The sequence below is a fragment of the Centruroides vittatus genome, unplaced genomic scaffold (genome assembly GCF_030686945.1).
Source record: "Centruroides vittatus isolate TY-2023 unplaced genomic scaffold, ASM3068694v2 contig_3068, whole genome shotgun sequence".
Classification (NCBI taxonomy): Eukaryota; Metazoa; Arthropoda; class Arachnida; order Scorpiones; family Buthidae; genus Centruroides; species Centruroides vittatus.
The window spans coordinates 182,074-209,147 of record NW_027121971.1 but is presented as its reverse complement, the minus strand read 5'-3'; the positions used below and the strand labels follow the sequence as shown (position 1 = coordinate 209,147).

The 27,074-nt window shown below is 30.1% G+C and overlaps 1 protein-coding gene across 1 annotated transcript; it reads right to left on the bottom strand.

The window, feature by feature from the left end:
- Positions 1-1,354: 1,354 nt before the first annotated feature.
- On the bottom strand, positions 1,355-26,568 carry Usp16-45 (ubiquitin specific protease 16/45). The gene is made up of 19 exons (XM_067267619.1): positions 26,391-26,568; positions 15,792-15,934; positions 12,994-13,079; positions 9,211-9,416; positions 9,014-9,132; positions 7,223-7,377; positions 6,371-6,418; positions 6,183-6,287; positions 5,959-6,089; positions 5,790-5,877; positions 4,247-4,334; positions 4,032-4,120; positions 3,905-3,961; positions 3,696-3,836; positions 2,936-3,041; positions 2,233-2,862; positions 2,060-2,154; positions 1,884-1,970; positions 1,355-1,809 (listed from the first exon to the last, which is right to left on the bottom strand). The coding sequence occupies exons 2-19, from the start codon at positions 15,874-15,876 to the stop codon at positions 1,456-1,458; spliced, it is 2,670 nt and encodes an 889-aa protein (XP_067123720.1). The 5' UTR covers positions 15,877-15,934; positions 26,391-26,568; the 3' UTR covers positions 1,355-1,455.
- Positions 26,569-27,074: the final 506 nt, after the last annotated feature.

Sequence of the window (27,074 nt, the reverse complement as noted above, 5' to 3'; positions counted from 1 at the left end):
TATAACACGAAAATAAGGGTAATTTTATTATTTAAGAGAACTTCCTTGAGGTTCCCAGAATATTTAGGGGTAAGGGCCCGAGACACTCAACTTTTAACAGGCACCCAGTTATATCTTGAAATCATCTTACAGTACGTCAGGACTGGCTTTGATGATTGGGTCTAATAAAGCCTAAAATGCTAGGATTATACCTCTGCAGAAGAAATATTTGGACTGTTCATTTTGAAAGTGGTGTAAGTCCATTAATGGCCCAGAAAAAATATATTAGTTTAGTTAAATTCACATAGAAGTCTTTATGCAATTAACTTACATATTTCTAAAGTCATAGAAATATTGTCAAACTTAGTGCACTTTATTTATATTTTTGAATCAACTAAAATGCAAACGTTTAAATATCTCGAAAGAAGAAAAAATGGACTTACACCACTTTCAAAATAAACGGCCCATTTAATGTCGTGTTCGGTGTAATTGATTGCTTGCATTTTTAATGATCCTAATTTCACAAGACTGGGTCTTAAAATTAATACTTTAAATTTAGTAAAGTAAGAAGAAAGATTGCAAAGTGTTGGAGCTCATGTATTTGTTTTACCTCTTTTCCCCATGGCTACTACGAGGGCTTTTTCCCATGCCCATCACAGGTTTTGTCCAACTGTCACCACTTTGGCAACTTGCCACCCAAGAAAATTCCCAGAGAATTGTTCACCTGGATTTGATCCCAGGTTCCCCCCAGCAGAAGGGTTATGCCTTCTGTTAGACACTGCAGAAAATTTGACTTGACTACAGCGACATACTTCATACACTAATAAAATTCAGACACCCATTGTGTTCATACAGAAATTCCAACTTCAGTTCTAATTCTAGAAAAAATTTTTCTTTCGCACATCCTCTAAATGCTAACAGAACGTCATGTAGGTTCTGTAACAGTCTGACACTTCGTTTTCACTGTTATGTAGCATCACCTTTTTCTCATTCCCATTATGAATCGAACCAGGCAATGATGGACAAAGCCTGGCATATCTGGGTCGATTCGCACATGAAAATTTCTTGGCCAATGAAAACTTGAAACCAAGTCCCCAGAATAGCAGACCAGCACAATTTACCAATTTTCATTATCAAATGAGGTATGTATTTGAAATTTTACACTTAGATCTATATCAGTTATCTGATCGGTATCAAATTTACTAATTATGGATGAACACGTGCCGCAGTGGGATCAAAATCCCACCGTGGCACATGTTCATCCACGTTTTTGTGGCCAATTTATAAATAGTGAATGACACCGCAATTTAATACAAACAGACTAGTATTAGTATAGACTAAACAAAGTATTTTGTAAATTTTTTCTCAGACTCTCTTAAACCTCTCTCAAATTAATTTATTTACCTTTAATTTCCATTTACAGAAACCTGATTGATATTGTAGTTATGTAAAATACAATTTTACATGGTGACTTCATCAAACTATCCTTTCGTAAAATAGAAGATATCCCTGACTTCTTAGAACCTGACTTTCGGAGGAGAGTTTAACATGTCCGTCACTCACATAGTACCATTTTTCTTCGTAGTCTTCTAGGGTATGTAAAACCGGTTTGTTCTCAGAGGTGGTTTTGCCAAAGTTCTTAATTAAAGTAATAATGTCAGACTGACTGAGAGGTTCGTGCCTTAAGAAAGATGCAAATTTTGTTGCCGATTTGTGTCTCGTTTTTACATATGCGGTGTAATGGCCGCCGGTGAGACGACCGCTGTGTTCGACTACTCCATACAAGGAGTAGGGAATTTCCTTTTGATTTTTACTTAGCTGAGGAAGGATCTGTTAAAAAATTAAAAATTAGAATAAAGTAAATGCTATTTCAAAATATATTTATTCTGTCGGCAAAAACTAACTTGACTGTCAGAACTGCAGAATGGTGCCAGGTCTAATGTGAGAGGAAACTCGACGTGCCGATTAACTTTACGAAGATTTGTGCCCACCTACAAGGAATGTTTACATAAATCTTAAATGACACAAGTCTACAAAAGATATTTTTGCACCTTACATTATTCTGGGTAATATCACTCACCTGCTGAAAACGTTTTAAGTGTAAAATCAAAACGGCAGGAGGACTCAAAATCAGAAACTGTTTGCTGGCATTACTGAAAACAGTTGTGACCTTCTCTGTAATTTTAAAATAATAATCACATCATTGAATATTTTCTTCTAATTTCATATAAAATATTTTCTGTGTTCACTTACCGTCAGAAATTTTGTTTCTGTTTTTAAGACGAGTGCAATTTTCGCAGCCAAACTTGTTATTGCCCATTAGGAGTTCGGGAGCAGTAAACTGATATAAACAGGACAGAACAGAACATTCATTTGATGTTGGATGATAACGCGGAGCAAGTGTTTTGGATGATATGGTAGTGAGACTGGATTGTTCGTGATTTGAAGTGCGTTCACTTTCACTGTTGCTGATACCTGAATCGGGACTTCCGAATCGCATTTCGTCTTTGTCAGGCACACTGCTGACAGAAGAAGTCTCTTCTGGAGATCTGTTTCTGTCTTGATCCGCATCAAAGAGACTGTCTTTGCTTTCACTTATCTGTTCATTACATAAGTTCTCACCATTACATGATTCAATTGTGCAATTTTGTTCAGTGTTTTCAACCTGGTCACAGTCTTCCAGGGTTAAAGATGAAAAATATTCCATAGAGATCATTATATCATCTTGATCTTTATTGTCGCTATCAGAAGAATTCTTCTCGGATGCACTAACATTATTTACAGACTGATTGTTTTGTACTGTTTTGTACTTTGTATCAATTCTATTTGAAACATCTTTAGGTTCTACATCAATATTATCTTCAACATCTGCCTCACTTTGATCTGTAACAGAATATAAATTATTTTATTTTAGAAAACAAAATTGATTTTATTAAATATTTGATTTCAGAATTACCAGATTTTTCATCATCCAGTTCGTTTTGTTCTTCTGTTATTAATGGCTCATCTTTTGAACTTGCGTCCAGTGTCAGTGCTGTTTTCTTAGCTGCTTTCATCTGTTTCTGAAATTTATAGTTACAAATTAATAATTATATTTTAAAATATATATAATATACAATATATGAAATTAATAAATATATTAAATGCCCAGAAAAACAATATTAAATCTAAAAATATTATTATTAGAGTACTTGATTGTTTTGGTTCTTTGTTCATTGGAATTAAACTCAAAATTTCTATGGAGAACTTGCTAGTTATATTATATGTAATTTTTTTGTATTTTTTGAGTTGTACACATAGGGTAGATGTACCAGTTTTGGCCAGTGTACCAGTTCTGGCCAGAAAACAAATTTGACTTAAAAATATAATCACCACATATTCAAATCTGTCCAACAAAACAAACTTTTATTGTTAACTGAAGTTTGTTTCGTTTGTGATTATATTTTTAAGTTAAATTTGTTTTTCTGGCCAGAACTGGTACTACACTGGCCAAAACTGGTACATCTACCCTATGTATATATTAAGGACTTATCCTTAATATATTTTAATACTATTCAGAAAACTTAAAACTCGAAAATGCATATAGGGCATATTCATTACACTGAAAACTGAAATTAATTTAAAATTTTCTTTAAACTTTAATTTTCAAAAATTCATAATCTTAAAATTACTTTCAATGAACATCTTTCAACAATCAATAAAATAAATTTATTTACTTTAGCTAATTTTTTTGCTTGTCGTTTCATTTTCGTCTCTTGGTGTTTGCTAAGTTTCTTTTCTTCTTGCTTACAGTGAGTTTCTCGAGCAAAATCGGCCTTCTCTGAAGCATTTCGCTTTTGTGCTCCGGGTCGAAGAGGCTTATCACAATAAATCAAATATTAATATTATGAGTTTTTCAATCAAAATAGAAAAGTAAAATACTTACTTTTTCTTCAGCAACTGGCAGGGATAAATTTAAAAATGGTTCAAATCTCTGAGATGACTGAAAAAACAAAATTAATTGGACTGATAAAATAAAAAAACAGCATAAATAGAATGTACTGTACTCTTACCATTCCACATTCTTCACACATGACTGTACTTAGTAGCTGACCACCAAATATAACGTCGACAAACGTATGACAAGACACTGGGCTTAATGCTATGATGTGAAGAACAATATTAGAAACTACAGATATTTCTCTAATTAAACATTTACTTGAAAACTGTTCTCGTTAACATTTAGTCAACTTGAATGTGAAAGTAATAAGATTTCTTTTTTAATTACCTTTTATTTTTGCTTTAGTTTCGTCATCGGCATTTTTAATTTTTTCACGTTTTTTGAAAAAGTAATTTAGAATTCCATTTCTTTGCCTCTGGAATTAAATATAAAGTTTAAAAACATTTATCATAAATATATAAAACTACATACGTGACAAATATATGTATGTACTGTACACACACATATAACTTATCAATACATTAATGGTAATTTTTGGTTTACAATTATGGTTATTCTTAACTAGTTTTACTTATTCAGTAATATTTTACTATTAATATAAATTGCATGCAAAGTAATATCGTTAAGAACTTATATGTATTTACAATATAAATTTCACATTAATTCTATTTATGGACAACTAATAATAATAAATTCCAAACATTCTTTTCATTATCGTTAGAATGAAAGATGTATCATTGTTTTGAAATTTATAATTATTAACAACACACAATACATTAATTGTAGACAATTTGAAACTAGTAGACAGAAATATTTTGAAAACCAATCAACAAAACTTTAATTTTAACAATAGAAATCAACCAAAAAAAGTTTTTGAAAATGTTCCTTTGTTTAGACAAACTATTTTAGTTGCAGTTTTTGAAAAATTTTACTAAAAATCAAAGAGGAAATCTGAGATAAAGAGTATTATCTGATAGATAACACTTACTTTTGTAAAAGCATCAATTTAAATAAAGAAATGAATCAATGAATGACAGCTAATTTGAAAGTTAAATTTAAAAAATGTCTTAAAATGCCAAGAGTAGAAACTTCTTTAATAATTATAAAATAAAAATCTTATAAATTACTTCTTTTATAAGACCTACAAGCAAGCTAAAATGAAGTCAAGTCAGTCATATAGAATTTAGTGTATCATTTTTCAACATACGTTCCATTTAAGATAAAAACATTTCCCATACGTGTTTCCACCCTTCTAAGCCCTTCTGGTAGAAAGCATCGCTCTCTGATTCTACCCACTGCACTGAAAATTGTTTCACTCAATCTATCAACAAAAGCCCTTAATGTCTTTTTTTAAATTTGAGAATAAAGAAAAAAGTCTGATGAGGCTATTTGCAAATATCTGATAAAATAAGTCTCAGCAATGTATAGTTCCTTCTGTTTTTTAAATATTAATGTCATCCTGGCCAATGTGTTAATTAAGTCTCAGCAAGACTGCACTCACATCAATTAATTGTAAATATAGCATTCTGTTTACAAATAACCACTACTCTCTGGAAACGTTTTGAATACCCTCTAGATCTGTATATACATATATATAAAATCATGTAAGGATAATTCAATTAATAAGCCAAATGCCAGAAAACCATTGTATGCTCTAAAACCAATCAATCAATCAATCAAAGTCACCATAATCACATTATTATATCATTCTACTCAAAGTAAATTTTACTTTCAAAAATATAATATTTATTAAGTTCTCATTTAAATAATTTATAATAATTTTGCCATAAATACATTAGAGGAAATTAAGGTTTGCTTAGTCAAATTATCAACTGCATAATAATAATTTTATTTTTCTTCAATAACTTACTCTAATTTCCTCATTTTTCATAGCATCGAACAGATGACACAGTAACTCATGACTGTCCTGCTGCTGATAGCCTTTAAACTGAGGAGCTCTTTGATAAAAAAAAATTAATTTATAATAAGGTCAATTAAACAGAATTAATAAATTATATATATATTAATTTAATACTTGCTTTTTACACATCTGTCCAAATAACTGACTTGGATTGATAACACCATCTTGACTATTGCAAACCTTTTGCAAAAATGACATGAATGCTTGAGTCAATTCACCGCATTCTTGTAAAGTGATATCAAGTTTTTCCTGCAAAGTTAGTTACTTAGTAATTCTATCAGTGCTTTAAAAATAAACATCAATAGTGATTAATTGTTTTTTTGTTATTATGTGAGAACTTACAGCAGAATTTGTCTGAGATGTTGAAGGAATGGTTATGCTCCAAACATAGCCGTTTTTACAGTGTTCTTCTAACCATTCATAAAGCCACGGAGTTTGAATAAGATTCTGCAAATTTATCATTATATCTAATTTAAATTAAAACTGTTACATCCAAATTTTATTAAAAAAATAATAATAATAAAACATACTTGAAGTACAGCATTGAAAAAGCATGTATTTCCTAAATTGCTCAATCCCTGGAAAGAAATTATGAAGTAATTTTAGTACTAAGATATCAGAATTGTTTTAAAAGATATTTTAAACTAATTACATAATATATTCTAACAATATATGTAAAATATCATCATTAAATGCAATAGGATGTGCTTATATTGATAACGTTAGGAAAATTAAGTAAGTAACTTAAATATGATTATGATACATAAAAATGCTATTTTTATCGACACATTAATACAAGAAAAAAAATGTATAGCTCAATAAATATAATTACTCCTCGTTATCAACATTGTTATTATTAACTTGTGCACTTTGGAATGTACTAATTCTGATAAAATTACTCAAGATTACAACAGACAGAGGCTACTATGTATCATTTATTCAAATGAATCATATTTCAATTACAGAGAAAAAAGAATTATGACTTCTGTTTATATTATTTAAGTAAATGATCTGAGCTTTGAACTTTATGCTTAAGAATTTATTTTATTTAGAACTACACCAATTTTCCTCTCCCTCCGTTCTCCCAGAAAAAAAAGACCTATTTCAGGAAGTATCCAATTTTCGATTTTCATAAAATGATTAATTTATGTTAATCAAATCATACCCAGTAATATAATTTTTGAGTAACTTTTATACTGATCTCCAGAAAAAAGCATTTAACTGAGTACCTAGAATAGAGTTTAAAAACTAATAAAAGAATTTAAACACATTTACCAATTAAGATATCACCAAAAGTATCTGAACTCAACATAGTGGTATGTTAAAAACTTAAGTAACTAATTAAAAAAAAGGAACAAGTATTAAATAATATATAAACTTACTTTCACTTTCTCAATGATCTTCTTTTTTTCTACAGGCATCCTCTTTTTTGAATCAACCACCTTCTTTTCAGTTACTTTACTTTCCTTCTCTTCTTTCTGATCAGTATCATTCTGCTTTACTTTTAATATTTCTTGTTGCGGTTGAATGATAACAGCTAAAATATAACAATTGAAGTTTAAAGTTTCAACTACATGTAAGTTAATGTAGAATAACGTGATACATTATATATTAATTTCATTAACAGGGTGTACAACAATTTTCAATTTCCCCGAGATTTCCAGATTTTCCAGGATAAAAACCTGCAGTTTTCCCTGACTGACTGAAAACAACTCACTGCAGAAATTAAAAACAGTTTTCAGTTTATCTGATGTTATCGAGTAAACTCACAGTTGTAAGGCTGTTCAATTCTCTTTATTGAGCTGCAATTTTAGACCTTTAAATTCCCACTCCCGTTGTCTGTCAATCCTTTGTTTATCTAAAGAACAGAGTTAGGTAGATCAAAGCCAAGGCCAGATATGGAAAGTTTAGGGGCAGGAAGCCTGATTAACTATATACGAATGTTCGACGTAAACCAGAAGTCACATCATTTCAATTCAACAATTTTCCCCTCAAAGAAGTTAGATAGATGACTGGCAAGACTACTGATAGCAGGAAAGTATAATGTACAAAGGGCAAGACACTAGTAATTTGAGATGGAGAGCATATATTTTAAATTAAACTATTCAGTAAAACTGTATTCGTCACAAACTACAAAAACCACCACTTGTACCTTTAAATGCAGCGTGAATTTTAATTTTTCTAACGTTTTGCTGTTTTAAACATCTTTCCTCGGGATAAAAACTGATCGCATTTTAAAATAAGAACGAAAGCAGACCTCTGGAACAGTTTGCATTTCGAAGTTTTGACGCTTTATAATCTCAATTGTTTAATTCCACGTGTTAGACTTCTACATAGATCACACACTGTATTTATTTTATTTTCATTTTCCGACAATTAATACAAACTTTTATGAGGTTCCAGGTTGTAATATTAAAATTCCATGACTACTTTAACTATTAAAATTTTTACATATTACAGGGATGCACAACCTGCGGCCCGAGGGCCACATACGGCCTCCTTTCAATGTTTATGCGGCCCTTGGACAGTACAAAATCCCTTCTTTAGAAGTTTCTAAGCATAGAACTTTTTCCCTTTCACAAAGTCATTAGCCCAACTGTTTTATGACTTTCCTTGAGGTGAGAAATGGGGGTTGAAGTTCTCCTATTTCTAGCTAACACACTTTCTGGTTTAGATATCGAATACTTTAAGTTTAATACATAGTATTATAACGATTTTTAGAAGAATCAAATAGAATAAAATTGAAAATTTCTCACCAAAATAGAAGCTTCTTATCAAGAAGCTTCTATTTTGAAGAAAAATTTTCAATTTTATGCTTCCGAAAACTTGCTTATTCGTCTAAATAGCGTCAAATAACATAAAAATAAGTGAAAATAGTGCTGAAAAACCATGAAAGTAACGATTTTTTAGCATTTGTTTACATTCTAGATTCTGATTGGTATAGTCGAATTTGAGAGACCTCCTAATGATCTAATATGGATTAAAAAAAATAGTTTTTTTTTCAAACCCCTCACAATTACACCTATTACCCTGAACTCCATGCAAGTGCTAAGAACACAGTTCAATTATTTACTCATTGTTCAGATTTAAAAAACAACTATACATTTTTTAAAATTAATTTTAAAAAAAACTTCAAAACAGCATAACAATGACCAAACACCAATAATAATTACCTGGTTTAACTACAGGTGTTAGAGTCAACTGAGCAGCATCTGTCTTCTTAATGAAATTAACAGCACTGGATACTACTTTATAATTTTCTAAAGGTATTTCATCATTGCATGAATGACACCTAAAAATAAAATATATAAATAAATAAATCAGCGATTCTCAATTTAATATTCATATTTTGTTAAAATTATTTACAAACCAAACACTCCATGTAGTTGTGTTGACCATTAAAGCATGACAATCAGAATGTGGTGTTAAGTAATGGTGTTTTGAATGAAAACCACTTTTCTCTTCATTACAGCCAATGTTTCCACATTGCAAACATAATGATAATGTTTTGACATCACAAGCATCGACTTCATCGACTGCATCATTGACAACTGTTTTCTTTTCTTTTGCACATTGCTGAAAAAAATCAGTTTTAATCAATTAAAAAAACTTTGTTTTTAAACTAAACATAAATACATAATAACTTTAGTTATTTCATTTACTACTACTTATCATTTAAAGAATGCAATTAAATACAGTAAAAACTCAAGTAATGTACTTTCTTTCCCATTTAACATAATTTTTTTTACCGATTCCATTAAATCTTCAGAAATCTCGATCTTAGTTTTTACGTTAATGTATTTATATATACATTAATGTTATTGTTTTAGTATTTTCAAAAAATAAATCAGATCGTGTATTGTGAAATGAGTTATACTTTTATAATTGCAAATAAGTAAATCTGCAAGTTTGGAATTAGTGTATAGCAAGGATTGATTCTATATATTTAATGTATTATAGATAACTGAATTACCTTCATATAAAGACTGGACTATTATTATTTATGAATGAGAGCTTAGCATGTTTAGAAGATATATATGAAGATACATAAATTTATAATAATGTTGATTTCTCTCTTAATAAAACAATCAATGTTTATTTTTAAATAATGAAAATAATTATTGTGTGTAAAAAAAAAATACAGTAATACCTCAGTTTTCGCTGACTTCGGTTATTGTCGGTTTCAGTTTTCATCAAATGCCTCGGATTTTGTCGATGTGCTCAAGTGACCTCGCTGCTAATTTTTCAAAAAAACAAAGGGCAGTCCACGCATTTTCTGACTCAGTGTGGTGTTATTTCTTGTTGTGTGAGCATTACCCCGCGACGGCCCACTATTGGCCAATGTTTCTGTTCTCTGAACACTGGCAGTTCGATCATGGGTTTGTGCTTCGTCAGGACAGACTGGCCACATGAAGTTTTCCAGGTTTTCTCCATGTCTGTAATGCCTGAATAGGGGCCAGTTACCTTTAAACGGACCTCACAGAAGGCATTATTCCCCGCGTTATGACCATCATAAACGCATACAACTACGCATGACAATTACGTCACACTTTACCATGGGGCAATATAGGCTAGAAGCTCATGTCCAACTAGCTTCTACAAGACAAGACATTACCCTGCGTGTCTAGCCATACAATTCCATTGCTTTTATCTCAATGCTAGTTATCTTATCTTTTATCTTTATGCTATTTAGTCTTTTATATTAATTTCTTGTTTCTTTTAGTATTTAATGCTATATTAATTCTCTATAAAATGTGTTTTTGGTATGTGTATTTTGGAGCGTCTAGAACGAATTAATTAGATTTACATTGATTCATATGGAAATAATTGCCTCGATTTTCGTCGGTTTCGGATTTCGCAGATTGTTTTCGGATGGATTATCGATGAAAACTGAGATATCGCTGTATCTGTGTTCTTTTGATTTGCTATATAATCAGTTATATTATGTAGTTGTTAATTAAATTATGTAATTTAGAGTAATTCAAAGTTAATGTAATTATTAAATTTTATACAAGATGGCAATTTAACTGTCTAAATTTAATCCAATTACATAGCATTTATGAAATTAATTATCAAGGTTCTTGTTTAGTAGTTAATCTGACTTTATCATCAGAATATTTTGAACTTTGTTGTCCCTATGCATTGTATATAATTATTATTTTCATCAATTTTTATATTTACTTCTGAAGACCTATAAAAAAATTTACTACAGACTGGTAAATGAAAACTCTTAATTACAAATATATAGGATATTGCTGGGATCCCAGTGATACAATATCTTGTATATCATACATATAGGTCTGTACTGTACATATATAAATTTAAGTCTGGGATACACTATCAAAGATATATAGAAATCAAACATACATAATATTTTTACTTTTAAATTGTTAGTACAAAGTAAATGTTTTGAATTTTTAAAGAAATTTTCCCTCAAAGAATTTCTTCTAGATATGAATTCATGTTCTTAACTTTCTAAAGTATGCAAACTTGTCATTATCATTTACAAAATATAATCAAAACAATCAAGAGAAGAATTTGAAAAGTGCTGCTTCATGTATATTATTGTTACACTTAAGCATTTTTTAAAAAAATTTAAATGATGTTTGAATTTTATTAAAGAAATATAATTTTTTTTTACAAATAAATTCTATAGAACTGTAAAAATTAGAGAAAGTATGAGGTACTCATTTAAAATATAATGTAAAATTACATTTTAAACATTAAATGAACAGAAGTATGAGATAGTCAATCATTTCCAGCGCAATATAATGACAGACGATATTAATGATCACAATTTTTATTTTTGGGTTTAATTTATTGAAGCTGTGTAAACATTTTTTTTGAATGCCAAAGATTAACTTTGAACTAAATAAAACTTTTCCACCAATGTTTAGAAACTTTGTTAGAATCCACCTGTACGAATTAATATTTAATTTTTATTATATTAAATTTCAGACAATCACATCATCATATGAGAGATTCATGATTAGAAGATCCCTAATAACCTTATTTGAATTTTTTATTTATACAAGAAATTATTAAAATACAGTGGTGCCTCATATAACGTACTTAATCCGTTCCAGGTGCACGTCCGTTAAGTGAAACGTCCGTTATACGAAACGCATTTTCCCATAGAAATACATGTTAAAGCATCTAATTCGTTCCGCAGCATAAAATAACCATACTGTATCATTAAAAAAATAAACATGGGGTGCGTTCTTTTATTCCTCCGCGTAACTCTGCATGAGCGACATCTGTTTAAAAATTCCTGGAAACACGTTCCTAAATTTTGGTGGAAGTGTGCACCGTTGAACAGCAAAAATGGCCGCTTGTAGCAGTAGTTTACGATGGAAAGCAACATGGCATCCTCCATGGCTCAGATAGTTTTGTTTCCAGGTCCATTATGTGGTTTTATGAATGAAAATTTAGAAATTGTGAAAGCACAAGTTAGCGCACACGGTGATGTAAGTGTCTTTACAAATTTTTTTCGAATGGTAGCCAGCATTCTAATTTTTTTCGTGGCTATTTTGAATGCTCTTTCGACAAATAATCCATTTTATGGTTAAATTGGGACCCTTCTTTTGCCTTTAAAAGCTCATATTTCAGAATTATAGGTTCCTCCGTCACGATACTATCGATAGTGCAGGCGCTGCCATCTTTCTTTCTTTCACTGTCGTTCCTAAATGCTTACAAACAGCAGTGCACTCCCATAGTAGCGGAGACGCAGAGCGACTGCTATTAAAGAACGCACCATGGAGCAGTCACCAATTACGCCGGAAAGTCCGTTGTTCACAGCCAGTCCGTTGCTCAAGTCACGTAACGGCCAAACAGAAAGTCCGTTGTTTGCAGCGTCCGTTATATGAGGCACCACTGTAGTTAAAATTTATTTATAAAATAATACATTTTTAATAGAGATTGTAAAAAACAAACACATAATTTTAAAAAATTAATTTATAATTAAAAAAACATTTTGTAATTCACTTAGTTTTAGTATGAAATTTGTGTTTAGGATGTAATTTCACATTATATTTTACTTTTATCACTGCTATATATCATTATTTATGTTGTTTTATTTTAAAACTGTATAAATTTAACTTCTGAAATGTTTGCACTTGATACTAAATTAATATAAGTAAATATATTTACATACCTGACATTCATCCAGTTTTATATTTTTCAAAACTTTTTTCACAGCTGTCAGATTAACTGCTCTTGTAGCATGTGCACAGAATTTACCTGTTAAAAACATTAATCACATAAATTTATATTATTAGTTATCTGGTTAACAACTAAATATTCCTTTATGATAGTATTATGGTTGAGGTGCATAAAACTGCTTTGAAGAAGCTGAATCCATATAAAATCCTGAGAAATGCTTCAGAACACTGACAGAACAATGTTGAACTTCATCCTCATTATCTTATGAGGGTCTGGCTAAACCAGTAACAAAAGCAAAGGTTCTCTGATGCCAGTAATGTGGAAAAAGTTAAAAAATTCCAATAAATTATATTCCAAACCTAACAAAATATTAATTGAAACAGTTTATGTCAATGATACAACTTTATTTTTATATATTTCATTTTGTAAATTTTTTGCAATTAAATTATTAGAAGAAACACATATAATCAAGGTAAATTTTTACATTTCTAATTTAAAAAATGCACTTATATAATTTTGTTTTATTTTATAATAAGATTAGTATTTAACCTGCAATTTCATGCAGTAGCTCCAATTTTCTGCATCTATTAGTTTTTTGCAGTAATTTTTTTTATCAAATTGACTTGTTTAGCTGTGCTTCTGTGATATCTTCATGCAATATGCTAGTCATTTGTATAAAAGTTTGTAAAAAAAATTTCCACTTATCACAAACCCCAACAAACCAGTGCAAAAGTTTTCTCTTGTGCATGCTCTCACATACATTTTTTTTTCTTCACGCAATTGTGTGCGTAAGGCAGTAATTTTCCACTATAATATCATTTTTCAATGCTATCAGTCATGGAAACTTCTCAAAATCTCCATAAAAGAGAGTTATGGTATTAGGACATAACAGTCTGTAAGTCACTGTGACCTTGAACACATACACCTAGGCAGAGCCAGTTTTCGTCTGTTAGTCGCCTGCATGCTACAGATATTTCGTTGCCCTTATCGATGCTGATTGTGAGTAAATTCACAACCTAACCCAACCCATACGAGCTAACTGGTATGTTTTATGACAGTTTCATATAGTTGGCAGGGAGCAAAATAAGTCCATAAAAATATTTGATATATATTTATTTAATTTTATTCAAATCAAACTGTTCTGTAGATAACGGGCATCTTTGTTCAAATTCATATTTTAGCGTCGCCATAAAACAGAATTTGCATATTAAAATAAAATTGATTTAAAGAAATTTTTCTTATTTAGCATATGAATACATTATATACATATGTGTATATAAAAATTAATTTAAATTGTGCTCATCTCTTTCAAATTCAAATTTCCTTTTGGTTCTGTTAACAATTAACACAATGGTGTATCATTTTAAGATTAACAGTATGGGAATAAAAGCACATTTAGAAGGAAAATTAAGCATAAACATAAAACCTTGTACTTATGTTATTTAATGTAATCATTCACAATGAGTTATGTAAGTATAACCTTAAATTTAATCATAAGACATTAACATAAATATAGCTTGGAGTTTGCAAACTTTAAAAGTTTACAAACTTCAAGTTTTTGTCTTTTTTATGTGATTTAAAATGTAAAAATTCATAGTGATTATGAAATTCCCACTGATGAATTTTACTCTTGTTCAACAGATGTTAAGTTTTCTGGTGCAAAACACCTAACATGTATGCTTCAGCATTATTTAATCTATAAACTGCACAGCTACATCAACTGTCATGCAAACATCAATCTATTTCATTGCTGACCACCACATTAAAATAATATCAAATTATATTTTTAAAGTGAACTTCTGGCCACCTGCATGCATGCACACCTATCAGAACTGGCCCTACACCTAGGGTGCTACAATCTTCAGTATTTTAAATTTTTTCAGGTTTATTTTGTGCCCAAAAAGAACAGAAAAATATTTTCTGATCCTTCTAAGGAAAATCTTAGACCTTTCATCATTCATTTCCAGCTGAACTTGTTTCACATTAACCCATGCTATAACAAAGCTTTGGGAGGCTTCCTGTGGGAAAAGGGTTAAGGGCATTGTTCTGTAAATAAAACAATATCTCATAAGCTAAACAATATACAGCCTTAAAATTTGGCACAAGCAGATATGTCACAGGAGTTTCCAGAATTGTCAAATTCAAGAAACAGCAATTACATGATGCATAACCGTTCATGATTAATCAATGGAAAATCACTGCCGTACGTATACAGCCATGCTAAATGGAGACTGTCATCACAGATTAATTATTATAAAAAAAATTACAGGTATTTATATGTGCAATACTTGTTCAATATTCAAGATGAGAATAAAAGAATGAATGTGTAATAAATAAAAATTTAATATTTTCTATGTATAGTTATAAATTTTAGAAATATATTAAAAGTTAATTATTTACAAAATTTTACAAGTGTTTCTTAATTACCGTATTTTACGGACTATAAGACTCTATGGACTATAAGACACACCTGAATTTTGGAGGCAATTTTTCGAAGAAAAAAGTGCGTCTTATAGTCCGTAAAATACGGTATATTTTGTTTTAAAAGAATAAAAAAATTATGAAGATAATTTATAGTTAATAGTAATAGTAATAATAAAAACAATGTTCTTCTAAATGGAGGAAAATAAATTCAAACAAAGAAAACTGAAATATTTTATAAATTGTAAAAAAATGTTTTAATAATTTCAAATCATGTATTTCAGTTTGTCATGTTTAAAATTATTTTATTTCCAGAATTATTAAATAAAATACATTAACTCAAACACCCAAAATTAAGAAGACACTTACCTAATTGTTTATTGTCCTCGTTTTCGTCCGACGAGTCACCAAGAGACTGTTGACGTTTTTGTCTGAGCTTCTTTTTCTTTGCCATTACGAAATTGATCTTATAATTTATATAATCAATAATTTATTACATTCTATATACAAATCTGAAAGTATTCATAAAAGAAACACATTAAAAACTGAAGTACACAAACATTAATCTACAAGGATAAAAAGTGTTATAAAAAATTAAATTAAAAAATTATCTTAATGTTCTGTTATCAATACTTTTTACTATTTTTTTGGTTTCACAGATGACAGTTATTAAAGCGCAAACAAAAACAAATTACTTTTGTTCTTGGAATTTCATTTTAAATTTACATCAAAGCAAGCGCACATTAAACAATTAGCATATATGATAATTTCAAGAATGATTGATCTTCAATATAACGGACTAACAAGGAAACAATATGTTAATGCCGATTACTCGTTATGCCGTATGTAGAGATGTCATGTGTAAGGTTAATTTTGTAAGTGATCAATATGTGACAATGAAGTAACCAATACATCTTTCATAGTGAATAAGGTTGGCCAACCACTAACATTTTTGATTTGATTAATGAACCATCATCAGGGATGAACAGATGTAAGAGGAATGGCATTTCTGTTATATATATTCACACCTGAAAATCTAATAACTGGATCAGAACTGTTAGCATTTTTCTAACCTTACCTACTGTTAAATGTGTACTAGTTACTTCATTAAATTAATTACAGTGGCTAATTTAACTTCATAAGATATGACAACAGACTCAACAGTATATACAGTGTTACAGAACATATGAGGAAAACAAATTTACACATACAAGCAAGGATATAAAGACTAAGCAGCCAATGTGTTGCCTCATAATAAAAATTTTAAATAATTTACTTACTTAATTTTTTTTAACAACCTTGTTAATATTCTCCCGAATAAAATGATTAATTAAGTACCATTTATTTGATTCTTATAGCAACTGTAAATAATAATTTTAGAAACCAAAATTCACAACTAATTGTTTGACTACTGTAATGATGTTTGTGACTACTTTTCAATTTACTTAGGGAAAGTGATAAAATCAACACTTCAATTAAAACTATAAATAAAAATACATTAAAAAGAAAAATTCATCAAATTTTATTTGTGTAAAATACACTTATCTGCATTACCTGAATTCATATAGAAAATTTTTGATTCTTTTGTATAAAATTATACTCGGTATGTTTATCAAAAATGAGTGAAATGGCCAGCATTAGTTCACATAAGTTAAGCAGTACAATGCCCAGACAATATAACAGTTGGAGATGACATAAAATTGATAAATACTGTCACCTAACCTCATCCAGAGCCTAGTGACTCTGCATGGTCTAAGTTCAGATTAATGAATAAATAAAATTAACAACTAAATAAATATATCTTATAATATGATCGAGATGGGTTGACGATAATAATACGTGCAGAGCCCAAACGATTAGGAGTTGAACGTGGTGCACAGTTAGGATACGTCATGAGAACGTACACTAGAAAGGGATTTTTCGAAATTCCTCTCCCCCGCAGGGGGGAGAGGATTAAGGCTTATCCTAAGAAACAGCTTCTACTATACTATTTTAAATGTGGTTTTTTTGCATTTTTGACTGCGTTTTAGTAGGGTATGCCATGAGAATGCACATTAAGAAGGGATGTTTGGAAATTCAACTCTCCCAGGAAAAAGGAGAAGAGAGTTAGTTTTAGTCAGTACAAAGTGTAAATAATAAAGAAGGAAAGTAAATAGTGGCACATATAGTATACATTTTGGAAATTAATAAATATTTTAATCATTTCCACTGTTCGGGTAACCCAAAAACAATAAATCCAAAATAAACGAATTTGAATGAATATTTGAATTTGTTCCAAATTCGAAATATAATGTTCCAAACTAGTTTTCTCAGACTTTAGAATTTAAAATTAATCATTTTATTCAAGTAAGGTTATCATAGTTCTTATTACACCCAGTGAAAACGGGTAAGATTGGCTATAATGTAATCTTTTGAATCTTCACTATCATTACTTTCTGCCGGAGCAACACTGGGTTCATCTGCTAGTCAAATATAAAGGTAAATGATAATATATCTTCCTCATACACACCGGGGTGTATATTATATAATTAGAACTCACTTGTGCCTGTGACCGGTGTGAAATTAATTAATTCAAGTTAACGAACGTTTTCTGGACGCCTTCCGTGTCCTTCTTCAGGTTAAACTGCTGGATTCTATTATTTTTTAAAAAACTCGTTCTGTTTTTAAAAAATAATAGAATCCAGCAGTTTAACCTGAAGAAGGACACGGAAGGCGTCCAGAAAACGTTCGTTAACTTGAATTAATTAATTTCACACCGGTCACAGGCACAAGTGAGTTCTAATTATATAGTAAATGATAATTACGACAACACACTGAGCTTTAGTAATTAAGCATCTAAAATATGCTATTAATCGAATAATGTCCACATTCCTATTGTTTACGCAAGTACCAGTGAGTCCATGTTTGTAAATTTTGACACACTCCATGTATTTAGTGAGTGCAGGTTCAGTGGCCTCCTTCATTAAGCTTTTTGTATTTTGCTAGTTTTTATTATTGTTATATTCATTAATTTTATTGTAAGCACTGTTTTGTTATTTTGAATTTATATTTATTCCTTAACTTGCAATGTTATTCTCAATCCCCAATATTCAAATCCAATGATGGCTACTAATGTAACTGAAAATGCTTGCTCGTTAAAAAATGAATGCTGGATTTTAACGATTTTTCATTTATTTTCCTAAAATTTCTTACATTTCGCTTTATAATCACTCGTTTATCTTCAAAAAATGGTGATTTCAAGTGTTTTGAAAAGTGAGAAAGAATAGGCTGAATTTGAAACACAGTATACTTTAAATTTGAAAACAAGTTAATATTAAAATGAGGTAGATATAAAGTGGTTTAAAAAAAGTCTTAAAAGTAACACAGCTTTAAGCTAGGTACACAGTGAAATACAAACTGCTAAAAAGCAGATATGAACTGCCAGTTCATCCCCTTTTGGTGAGTAATTTGACCTGTTCATTAGGAGTTCAGGATATCTTGACTTCTGCTGAACTTCAGTTTGCTTGACCAATCAATTTTTTATGATTAATATTCAAATTCTTTTAAACCAATCACATCCTAATTTAGTTTGTGTCACCTAGCATGATGAGAACAATATTTTGTTTCAGTTAATGTTCATTTAGTTCATTCATAATGGTTCATACAACAATGTAAAACAAGCTTTATAAATGAGGCATATCCAATTTAAATTCTTTATTACATAAAAAAAAATTCAAATTCTTTTACTAAAAATTCAAATAAAAATATTTAATATTTTTATTTGAATATGTCAACATGGTTAAGTACTTAATAAGTTAAAAGTTATAACCCTTTATTTGAAAATAATAGGAATTATATCAATTATTATTTCTATTCAAGTTAAACACCTCATAATGATGACGATACACAAAAATATCTAATCAGTTATTTTGTATACAAAAAATTGACAAATGCAGAAAGTAATTATGATATAATTCATGAAATCAATGTGGTATGTAAACAACGTGTATATATTCTTTGAATTAATGTCAAAACATCATAAATTAAACAATTTATACAGAGAATGATTTATTTACCAAACTGAGAGCTAGCTGAACAAAAATCTACCCAAATTTTCTCACAAAGCACAGTAAAAATTTATCAAGACAATTAAAAAGAAAATGATAGGAAACTCTTCTCTTCAAATGTCAATTTAACTTATTTTTGTATTAAAAAAGTAAACATTCACTAACAAGTATCCATTGACACCATTGACATCCATTCACCCCAGTATCCATTGACAGACAATCTATCACTCTGGGGACCAGGGTTTGAGCCCTGACTGGAAACCTCAGGAAATTTTTTGGAATGGTCAGTCCCAAGGTATGTTAGGCCCACCCAGCTACATATGGACAATCCTACAATTGACATAGCTAAAACAGAGGCCATCTTAGTGCCTGCAGGGTGGAAAGTAAAATACGATGTATCCAGGGATGTTAAAAGGAACAGGATATCGATGTACAGGAACAGAGCCGGATTTTAGGCGATTGGAGTGATTGGTGCCAATTGGGCCCCGCACTTGAAGGGGCCCCGCATCACATCAAAATTTATATATATTTAAAAATAGTACATGTTACAAAAATAAATATCTAGGTATATTGTTATGAAAAATAAAACAACATATTTCAATATGTAAATTAACTGTTAATTAATTTTGTTATTTAAAGTTTGAGAGGCCCCGCAAAAAAGAATTCAATCAGGCCTCGCAACTATTGGATCCGGTGCTGTACAGGAACCATAATAATCTATAAACTCTTCAAATTTACTAACAGTTCAGAAGTAAAATCAACAATGTTTTATTACTTGAAGTTGTTTTCTTTCCAACTATATGTTAATTTTCAACACAAATCATAAGAATCAGCATGCTGTAACCATTAAAATAACAGCAATAAAAGCTTGCATACAAACTACCTCACACCTAGAAACTATACTAAAATACATATCCTATACAATCATAGAAAACAAAAATACACACAAAATATATTATGACTAAGCTATAATCATTGACAACGCAATCCATCACAGACCTGACATTATATTCACTGACAAACAAAATAAACTCCTATATATCATAAACATAGCTGTACATCCATAACATACAAAACATACACAAATAAAAAAATTGTGTAAATATTAAATAAAATTCTGAATGGTTTATACAAAATCTATTAGTATAAAAATATTATAATATATGTGAATGAACTGGATAATTAAATAGTGCATACTAATACAGACAAACTAGAATTATTTATACAAGCAGTTATCTTAGCAAAAATATATCTATATAATGTGATATATAATGACAATTAATTAAGCTTCAAACCAAACAATAAATCAAAACTATCAAATTTTGTAGTTTATTTTTATGAAAGTAATGAGTGACTAAAGAAATTTTTCCTTAAAGAAAGCATAATCATCTACTAATAACTAATAATATTACTTATATAAAAAAGAAATTTAAATATGCAACTCAAGTAACTGTGAAGAAGTAATCATTTATCACCATTTAGTTTTATATTACTTACATTTCTAAAAGGTAGCCTTTCATAGTGTGCTTGAATGGCTTAACTGACAATGTAACTATCCAATGTGTGAAAATTGAGTTTGCGCAAACCTTTCTCTATAGACATTTTATATTATTAATAAAATTAACCTGAATGTAATCAATGATGGTGGCTCCAGCCTTTAGTAATAAATGTTTTAATTGTTAATTCCTATATTAACATAAAAACACCTTAAAATCTGACAGTTTTGGTCTATTATTATAAATAATAATTTTGAGATAATAGTAACTACATAATTTAATTTCATACAATCTACTACTTCATTCCATATAAACAGGGACAATTACATAAATATTTAATTAATTTAATGACAGCTTTAAGAATGATCTTCGGACAATTTTAGGTAGCAGTTTTCATGTATGGCAAATTTTATTACAATACACTCAGGATTACAGAACAGCAGAATACTCACTTTAATTGGTATCACAAAAACATCAATTAAGTTGAGTGCTCCGTCTCTAATTTTTATGTAATTCCAAGAGAATAAATGTACTATTTCTGGTAAAGTATTACTTTCATTTTCTCAAATTGTGAATAAAAAAAAAATCAGCCAGAATTCCACAAATTTTTTAGACAAAACATTAATCTAAATATTGATATGATTCAGATTATAATATATCACCAAACGATCGCCTAAATATCGGGCTACAATATGGCTAGTTAAATGATTAGACAAAGTAATTTGTCACTAGAGGTAGACGTTAGGCGCTATCTCTTAAGTAAATTAAATTAATAATTATAATTACTAATTAACTAGCCATATTGTAGCCCGATATTTAGGCGATCGTTTGGTGATATATTATAAACTCATCAAGCTTAAGATGTTTTTATTTGATTCAGATTACTTGAAAACTGAAAAATTTTCAGATATGAAATTTATCGCTAGAAATATAATTCCAAATGGCAAATTTTTATAATCTATATAAACTATACAAAAATACTCTAATATTCTTTATATCTTTTTTATTCATCAATAAACTACCGCTGTCATCATTTTTCCAACGACAGCAATTTCTCTACAATTTTAGAATATTCTAATGGATAACAATAAAGGACGATATTGATTTAGAAACTAAAAATCAAAATGATAACATCAATATATCAATCAGAATTTTACTAGGACAGTATAGTTTCTTCACACAGCTTTCAAAACGTATATTTTTTAAGAATATTAACAGCTGTTTGTTGTTGAAAAGAATCTCCGAATAAAGACTAAAGGAACTAAAGACTGTTGCTAAGAGGCCATCCATTAATTGTGTGTACATTTTTTGAGCCACTTTTGACTCCCAGTTGCTGTGTACAATGATATACTTGTAGTGCTCCGTCACTATTTTTATATGTATATATTTTTTTTCTTTATTTTTCTCGCGTATCGGGATCGGCCCTGCTTGGGAGCCATACATTGTCGCTTTCTTTCTTTTTTTGTACAATACATTGTCGCGTTATTTTTGTAAAAAATTTCCGTTGTCACGTACCCCCGTTTGTGGCAACATCACGTGACTGACCAAAAGCCCCGGATGGCGAAGGGTTATAAAAAGGTGTGTCTAGCGTGCAGGAGCACCTTTTTGCTTCCTGGGACTTGACCGAGGTAAGAGGAAACACGCCAGCGGACGGACATAGAAGGTAAGCGAGGAAGGACGGAGAGTGGCTGGACTGTGGTCGTGAGATAATCCGTTTGCATCCACAAGGCGAGCCTACCGATAGCGTAATCAAGGTGGCTGTGAGAAGTACGATAAGGAGGACAACCTATTAGTGTGTATAGTACGCCGTTCTGTTGTGAGGTCTTTGTTTTATACGAATGATGTTCAACGTATTTAGTCAGTCCAGCATGTACGCACCACTGTTACATATTGTATATATACTGTTAGAATAAGTGGGTTTTTTTGTTTATTCTGTAATTAATATATTAGTGATTTTGAATGTTATACGCTTTTTTTTTGTATATATTTATAAAATTTAGTAATTCCTTCCTAGTTTTCACGTGTCATTTCTTGTACGACCCTTAATTTCCCTCACCAATTGTGAGACCGATCCTTACCGGTAACATACTCACTACATACTTTTGACAAACCCATTCCTCTTTAATTACATGTACTGTACAATAATTCACATATCTCCACACTGAAGAAATGACAAAGTTCTGCAAATATTTTCTAACTGATACTTCATTCACCGGACTGGTAAACAAGCTTATCAAAATAAATTTATGACACAATACCACAAAACAAAAGGGACAAATAGACAATGCCTTGACCCCATCCTCCACTTAAACTGTATACATAATACATGGACAGCTGCCCATTAATTATAAATAAATCATATTGATTTATTTATTTGTTTTTGATAACAAAGACTGTTATCAAAAACAAATACAGACTATCATCATAAATAAATAAATAAAACAACCTTCTTGTCAGATAAAATTTAATTATCCTTAGCGAAAAATTTATAAACTTTATTAATATATTTAAAAATAAAAACATTCCTTCAATTTACTCTAATGTGTCATTTTTCCCAAATGAAAAAGACTCTTAATTAAAATATGTGTTTATATATACCTATGTGCACATGTACTGTACATATATACATACAATAATAAATTTTAACTAATTATTATTCACTGATATTACACTTCCCGTTAAAACAAATAGCTTATCGAAACACGACTAAATAAGAAGGGCTTATCACATCAGGACAAGATAAAAACCAGACTCAAATTATTCAAATATAACATATTAATATGGGAATGCATTTTGGGTACTCAGACCCCTCATAGTCCATTTAAAAAGCCCAAAGGATGCTCTTTAAATGGGCTTACAGGCTTTGAATAATTTGAGTCTGGTTTCCACCTTGTCCTCGTGTGATAAGCCCTTCTCATTTAGCCATGTTTTGATAAGCTATTTGTTTTAATGTGTATCTGGGCTAAAAGTGTACTTAATTTATATTTCCTGTTATTTAGTGGAATGAATAGTTTTAAAAGTTGGTTTTAGCATGAAAACATTGAATATTTAAACTATCACAACACTTTATTAATGTAAAGGGAAAAAAATTATTACTATAATTTTCCTAATTTTCAAATTATCTCATCAATGCTGAAATCATGATGTCAGTTAAGCATTTTAAGCCATCACTTTCCCAACTTTTTATATGTTACTTACATTTTATATAATGATTACTATTATTTTTATTTTTTCTGTAAAAATTAATATTCAGGAAATACAAGATTTCTTTCTGAGATTAATGACAAATTGGTTTGTTGAACAAGCTGAAAATGGTTGCGATTAAAAACCACTTCCTTGGCAAAAATAAAGTGTTGTGTGCGATTTTAAGTTACTGCCGAGGGTGTGTTTTCGGAGATAAATTTCAATTTATATAGAAATTAAGAGAGACTCTTTTATAAAAACAAACTTATTAAAAGAAAATACTTCACTTTTAATTTGTTTGTTTAGAGTAGATATAATTTCAGAATTATTTTGAATGAATGATATTACAAGAAAAAAAAAATTATTTCAAATTGTTTAAAAATATTCTGAAATTTATTTATTAACAAACTTTAAGAAAATTTGTATACTATTGTTCATGCCCTTAATTTAATCTGTAACTAATGTTACATTTAACAAAATAGTTCAACAGTTTTGAAATCAGACATAATCCCAGGATACTGTTTTTCTAGGAAGTTTTCCAAGTTCCAGAAATTGACAGAAAGATTCTGATTTATGTTTATAATCTCAAGACAAATGCTGGCTAGAAATGAACCAATATCTATCACGAGAGATCTAGATTTAAATCTATTCCAAACCATGACCTTTAGTAAACATTTTGAATCACTTCTCCCTCTTTTCTCATGCTAGGTGACCTCAATACACACTAGACCAATAATGGGCACAAATAACTTCTCCAAATTTTTAAAAATTCCCAGAAGGGTTTATGATTGGAATCTACAGAGAAAAATTGGCCAGAAAGTCTCTGGTATCTGTCTACCACAGCGATGGTGAACCTTTTTGAGTCTGTATGCTATATAGCAAGCATGATTATCTTTAAAAATGTTTATACATGCCAACATTTTAGATCTCAGTTAATGATATTCAAAGTAATAAAATAAATACACTTTAATTAGAATAGATGTAAAAAAGCAAACTGGAAAAAAGGACGATCGAAAAAGAAAGGCAATAAATTGATATCACATGTTATGTTACGCGCCAGATGAGTTTTCTGCCACGCCACTTTGGGCACGCATTCCTAGGTTCACCATCCCAGTCTATCATAAGAAATCAGGATTCAAATGCGATACAGACCCACCCCACAGAAAGGGACAAATGGGACACTTTTCCTTCCCTTGGAGCGAGTGAAAAATCCCCCAAATTATAATAATAAAAGTGATCGAGATAGGTAACCTTACAACCTAAACTCGTGGTTCTCAATCTTTTTGAAGTCAGGGAACACTAAACTTTGACAATTTTTTTTCTGCGAAACACTTTTTAATTGTATATTTGATTTTTTCACGGAACACTTGGAAGTGACTTCATGGAGCACCTGTGTTCCACAGACCACGAATTGAGAACCACAGCCTAAACCAAGATTTTGTCTTAAAAACATTAAAAGATTACAAAAACATTTATTGATGTAACTATTCGTCTCTCTCCAAACTCTTCTACGGGACGAATTTTCTGCAGACACCTATGTCTGGACCTCACAATCTTTCTCCGACAGTCTGGATCACCCTTTGTTTATTAAGTTATGGCAGTGCAACACTTAAGCGATGCCTTCCAGAAGGTCTTTTTCAGGGCCCTATTTGAATGTTACAGACATGGAGAAAACCTGGAAAACTCCACATGGTCAGCCCATCTGGGCGAGGCGCAAACCCACAACCCTTCTGCGGTTCTGATCCCCAAACACCAGGAGTTTGGGGAACAGAACTGCAACAGTCCAGATCACATCTCCATCCAGAATCCATGCCGACATACCTCACGAATGGGTCCAAATTGCCATTAAACATATAATCCAGCTGCTACATAACTCACATTACATTAGTGTATCACGTGTATATTTTATCTATTAATTAACCTTATAATTGATTATTGGATGTAATGTGTATAGAGAACAAGATAGTGAAGTAAAAACATTGCATAAGTTTAACCATGCAATATTAAAATTTTTCCGTGTTAAGAAGTTATATAGCGTCAGAACGATCGATCAATGGTTCATAAATATATATTACGTTTAAATTATTAAAAATATATATAAAATTATAGTGCATAAAAGAGCCGAACACGCAATATACAAAAACAATACAAATCTCATTGATTAATACGTCATTAATACGTAATTAATATAAAATGAACTTACGGAGAGCTAAGCCTAATCAATCAAATAGACGTTTACTTACTTTTAATTCGTCACGTAACTTAATTTACACTTATTCCAATAAACACATCTTAATAGCACACCGTTAAATAAATATATTCAAAGAAAAACGAAATTTTACACTATAATTTCGGAACGATCGACATTTTTTTTTTCGAATCGTTCTCACGGCCAGACGATAAGTCCATACGCGACCACGTTTCAAACATAATCTCGTCCCGGTTTAATTTTACTGTATTTTTTTTTAAATTAATTATTTTTATTTGTGTAATATTTTTTTAATATTACGTATGAAAATTAGGTAGTGAAAATTGCAAATTAAATAATTTAAAATACGTTATTAAATTTATTAATTTTTAACGTGCGTTCGATTATTTGTTCGGCGTGTTCTGAGATGTTAGTGCGACATCTGGAAGAATTGAATGGAGTTGATTTATTTTAAATTTTAATTTTCTTTAATAAATGAATTTAAGTTTACATTGATGAAAGAAATTTTTTAAATGAAAAATATAGATTTTACAAAAATACAAATGAAGTGAAATTTAATATTTTTGAATTTTGCCTTCTTTCCGCCCTATGGGCGCTATGAATGGCTTTTATATCAAGTCCATTGGGGGTTCAGCCGGTTAGAGAGAAACGGGATGAACCACTCCCGAAAAATTCCCGGGCTTAAATATTTCCGATTACAAACATCCATATTCTGTAT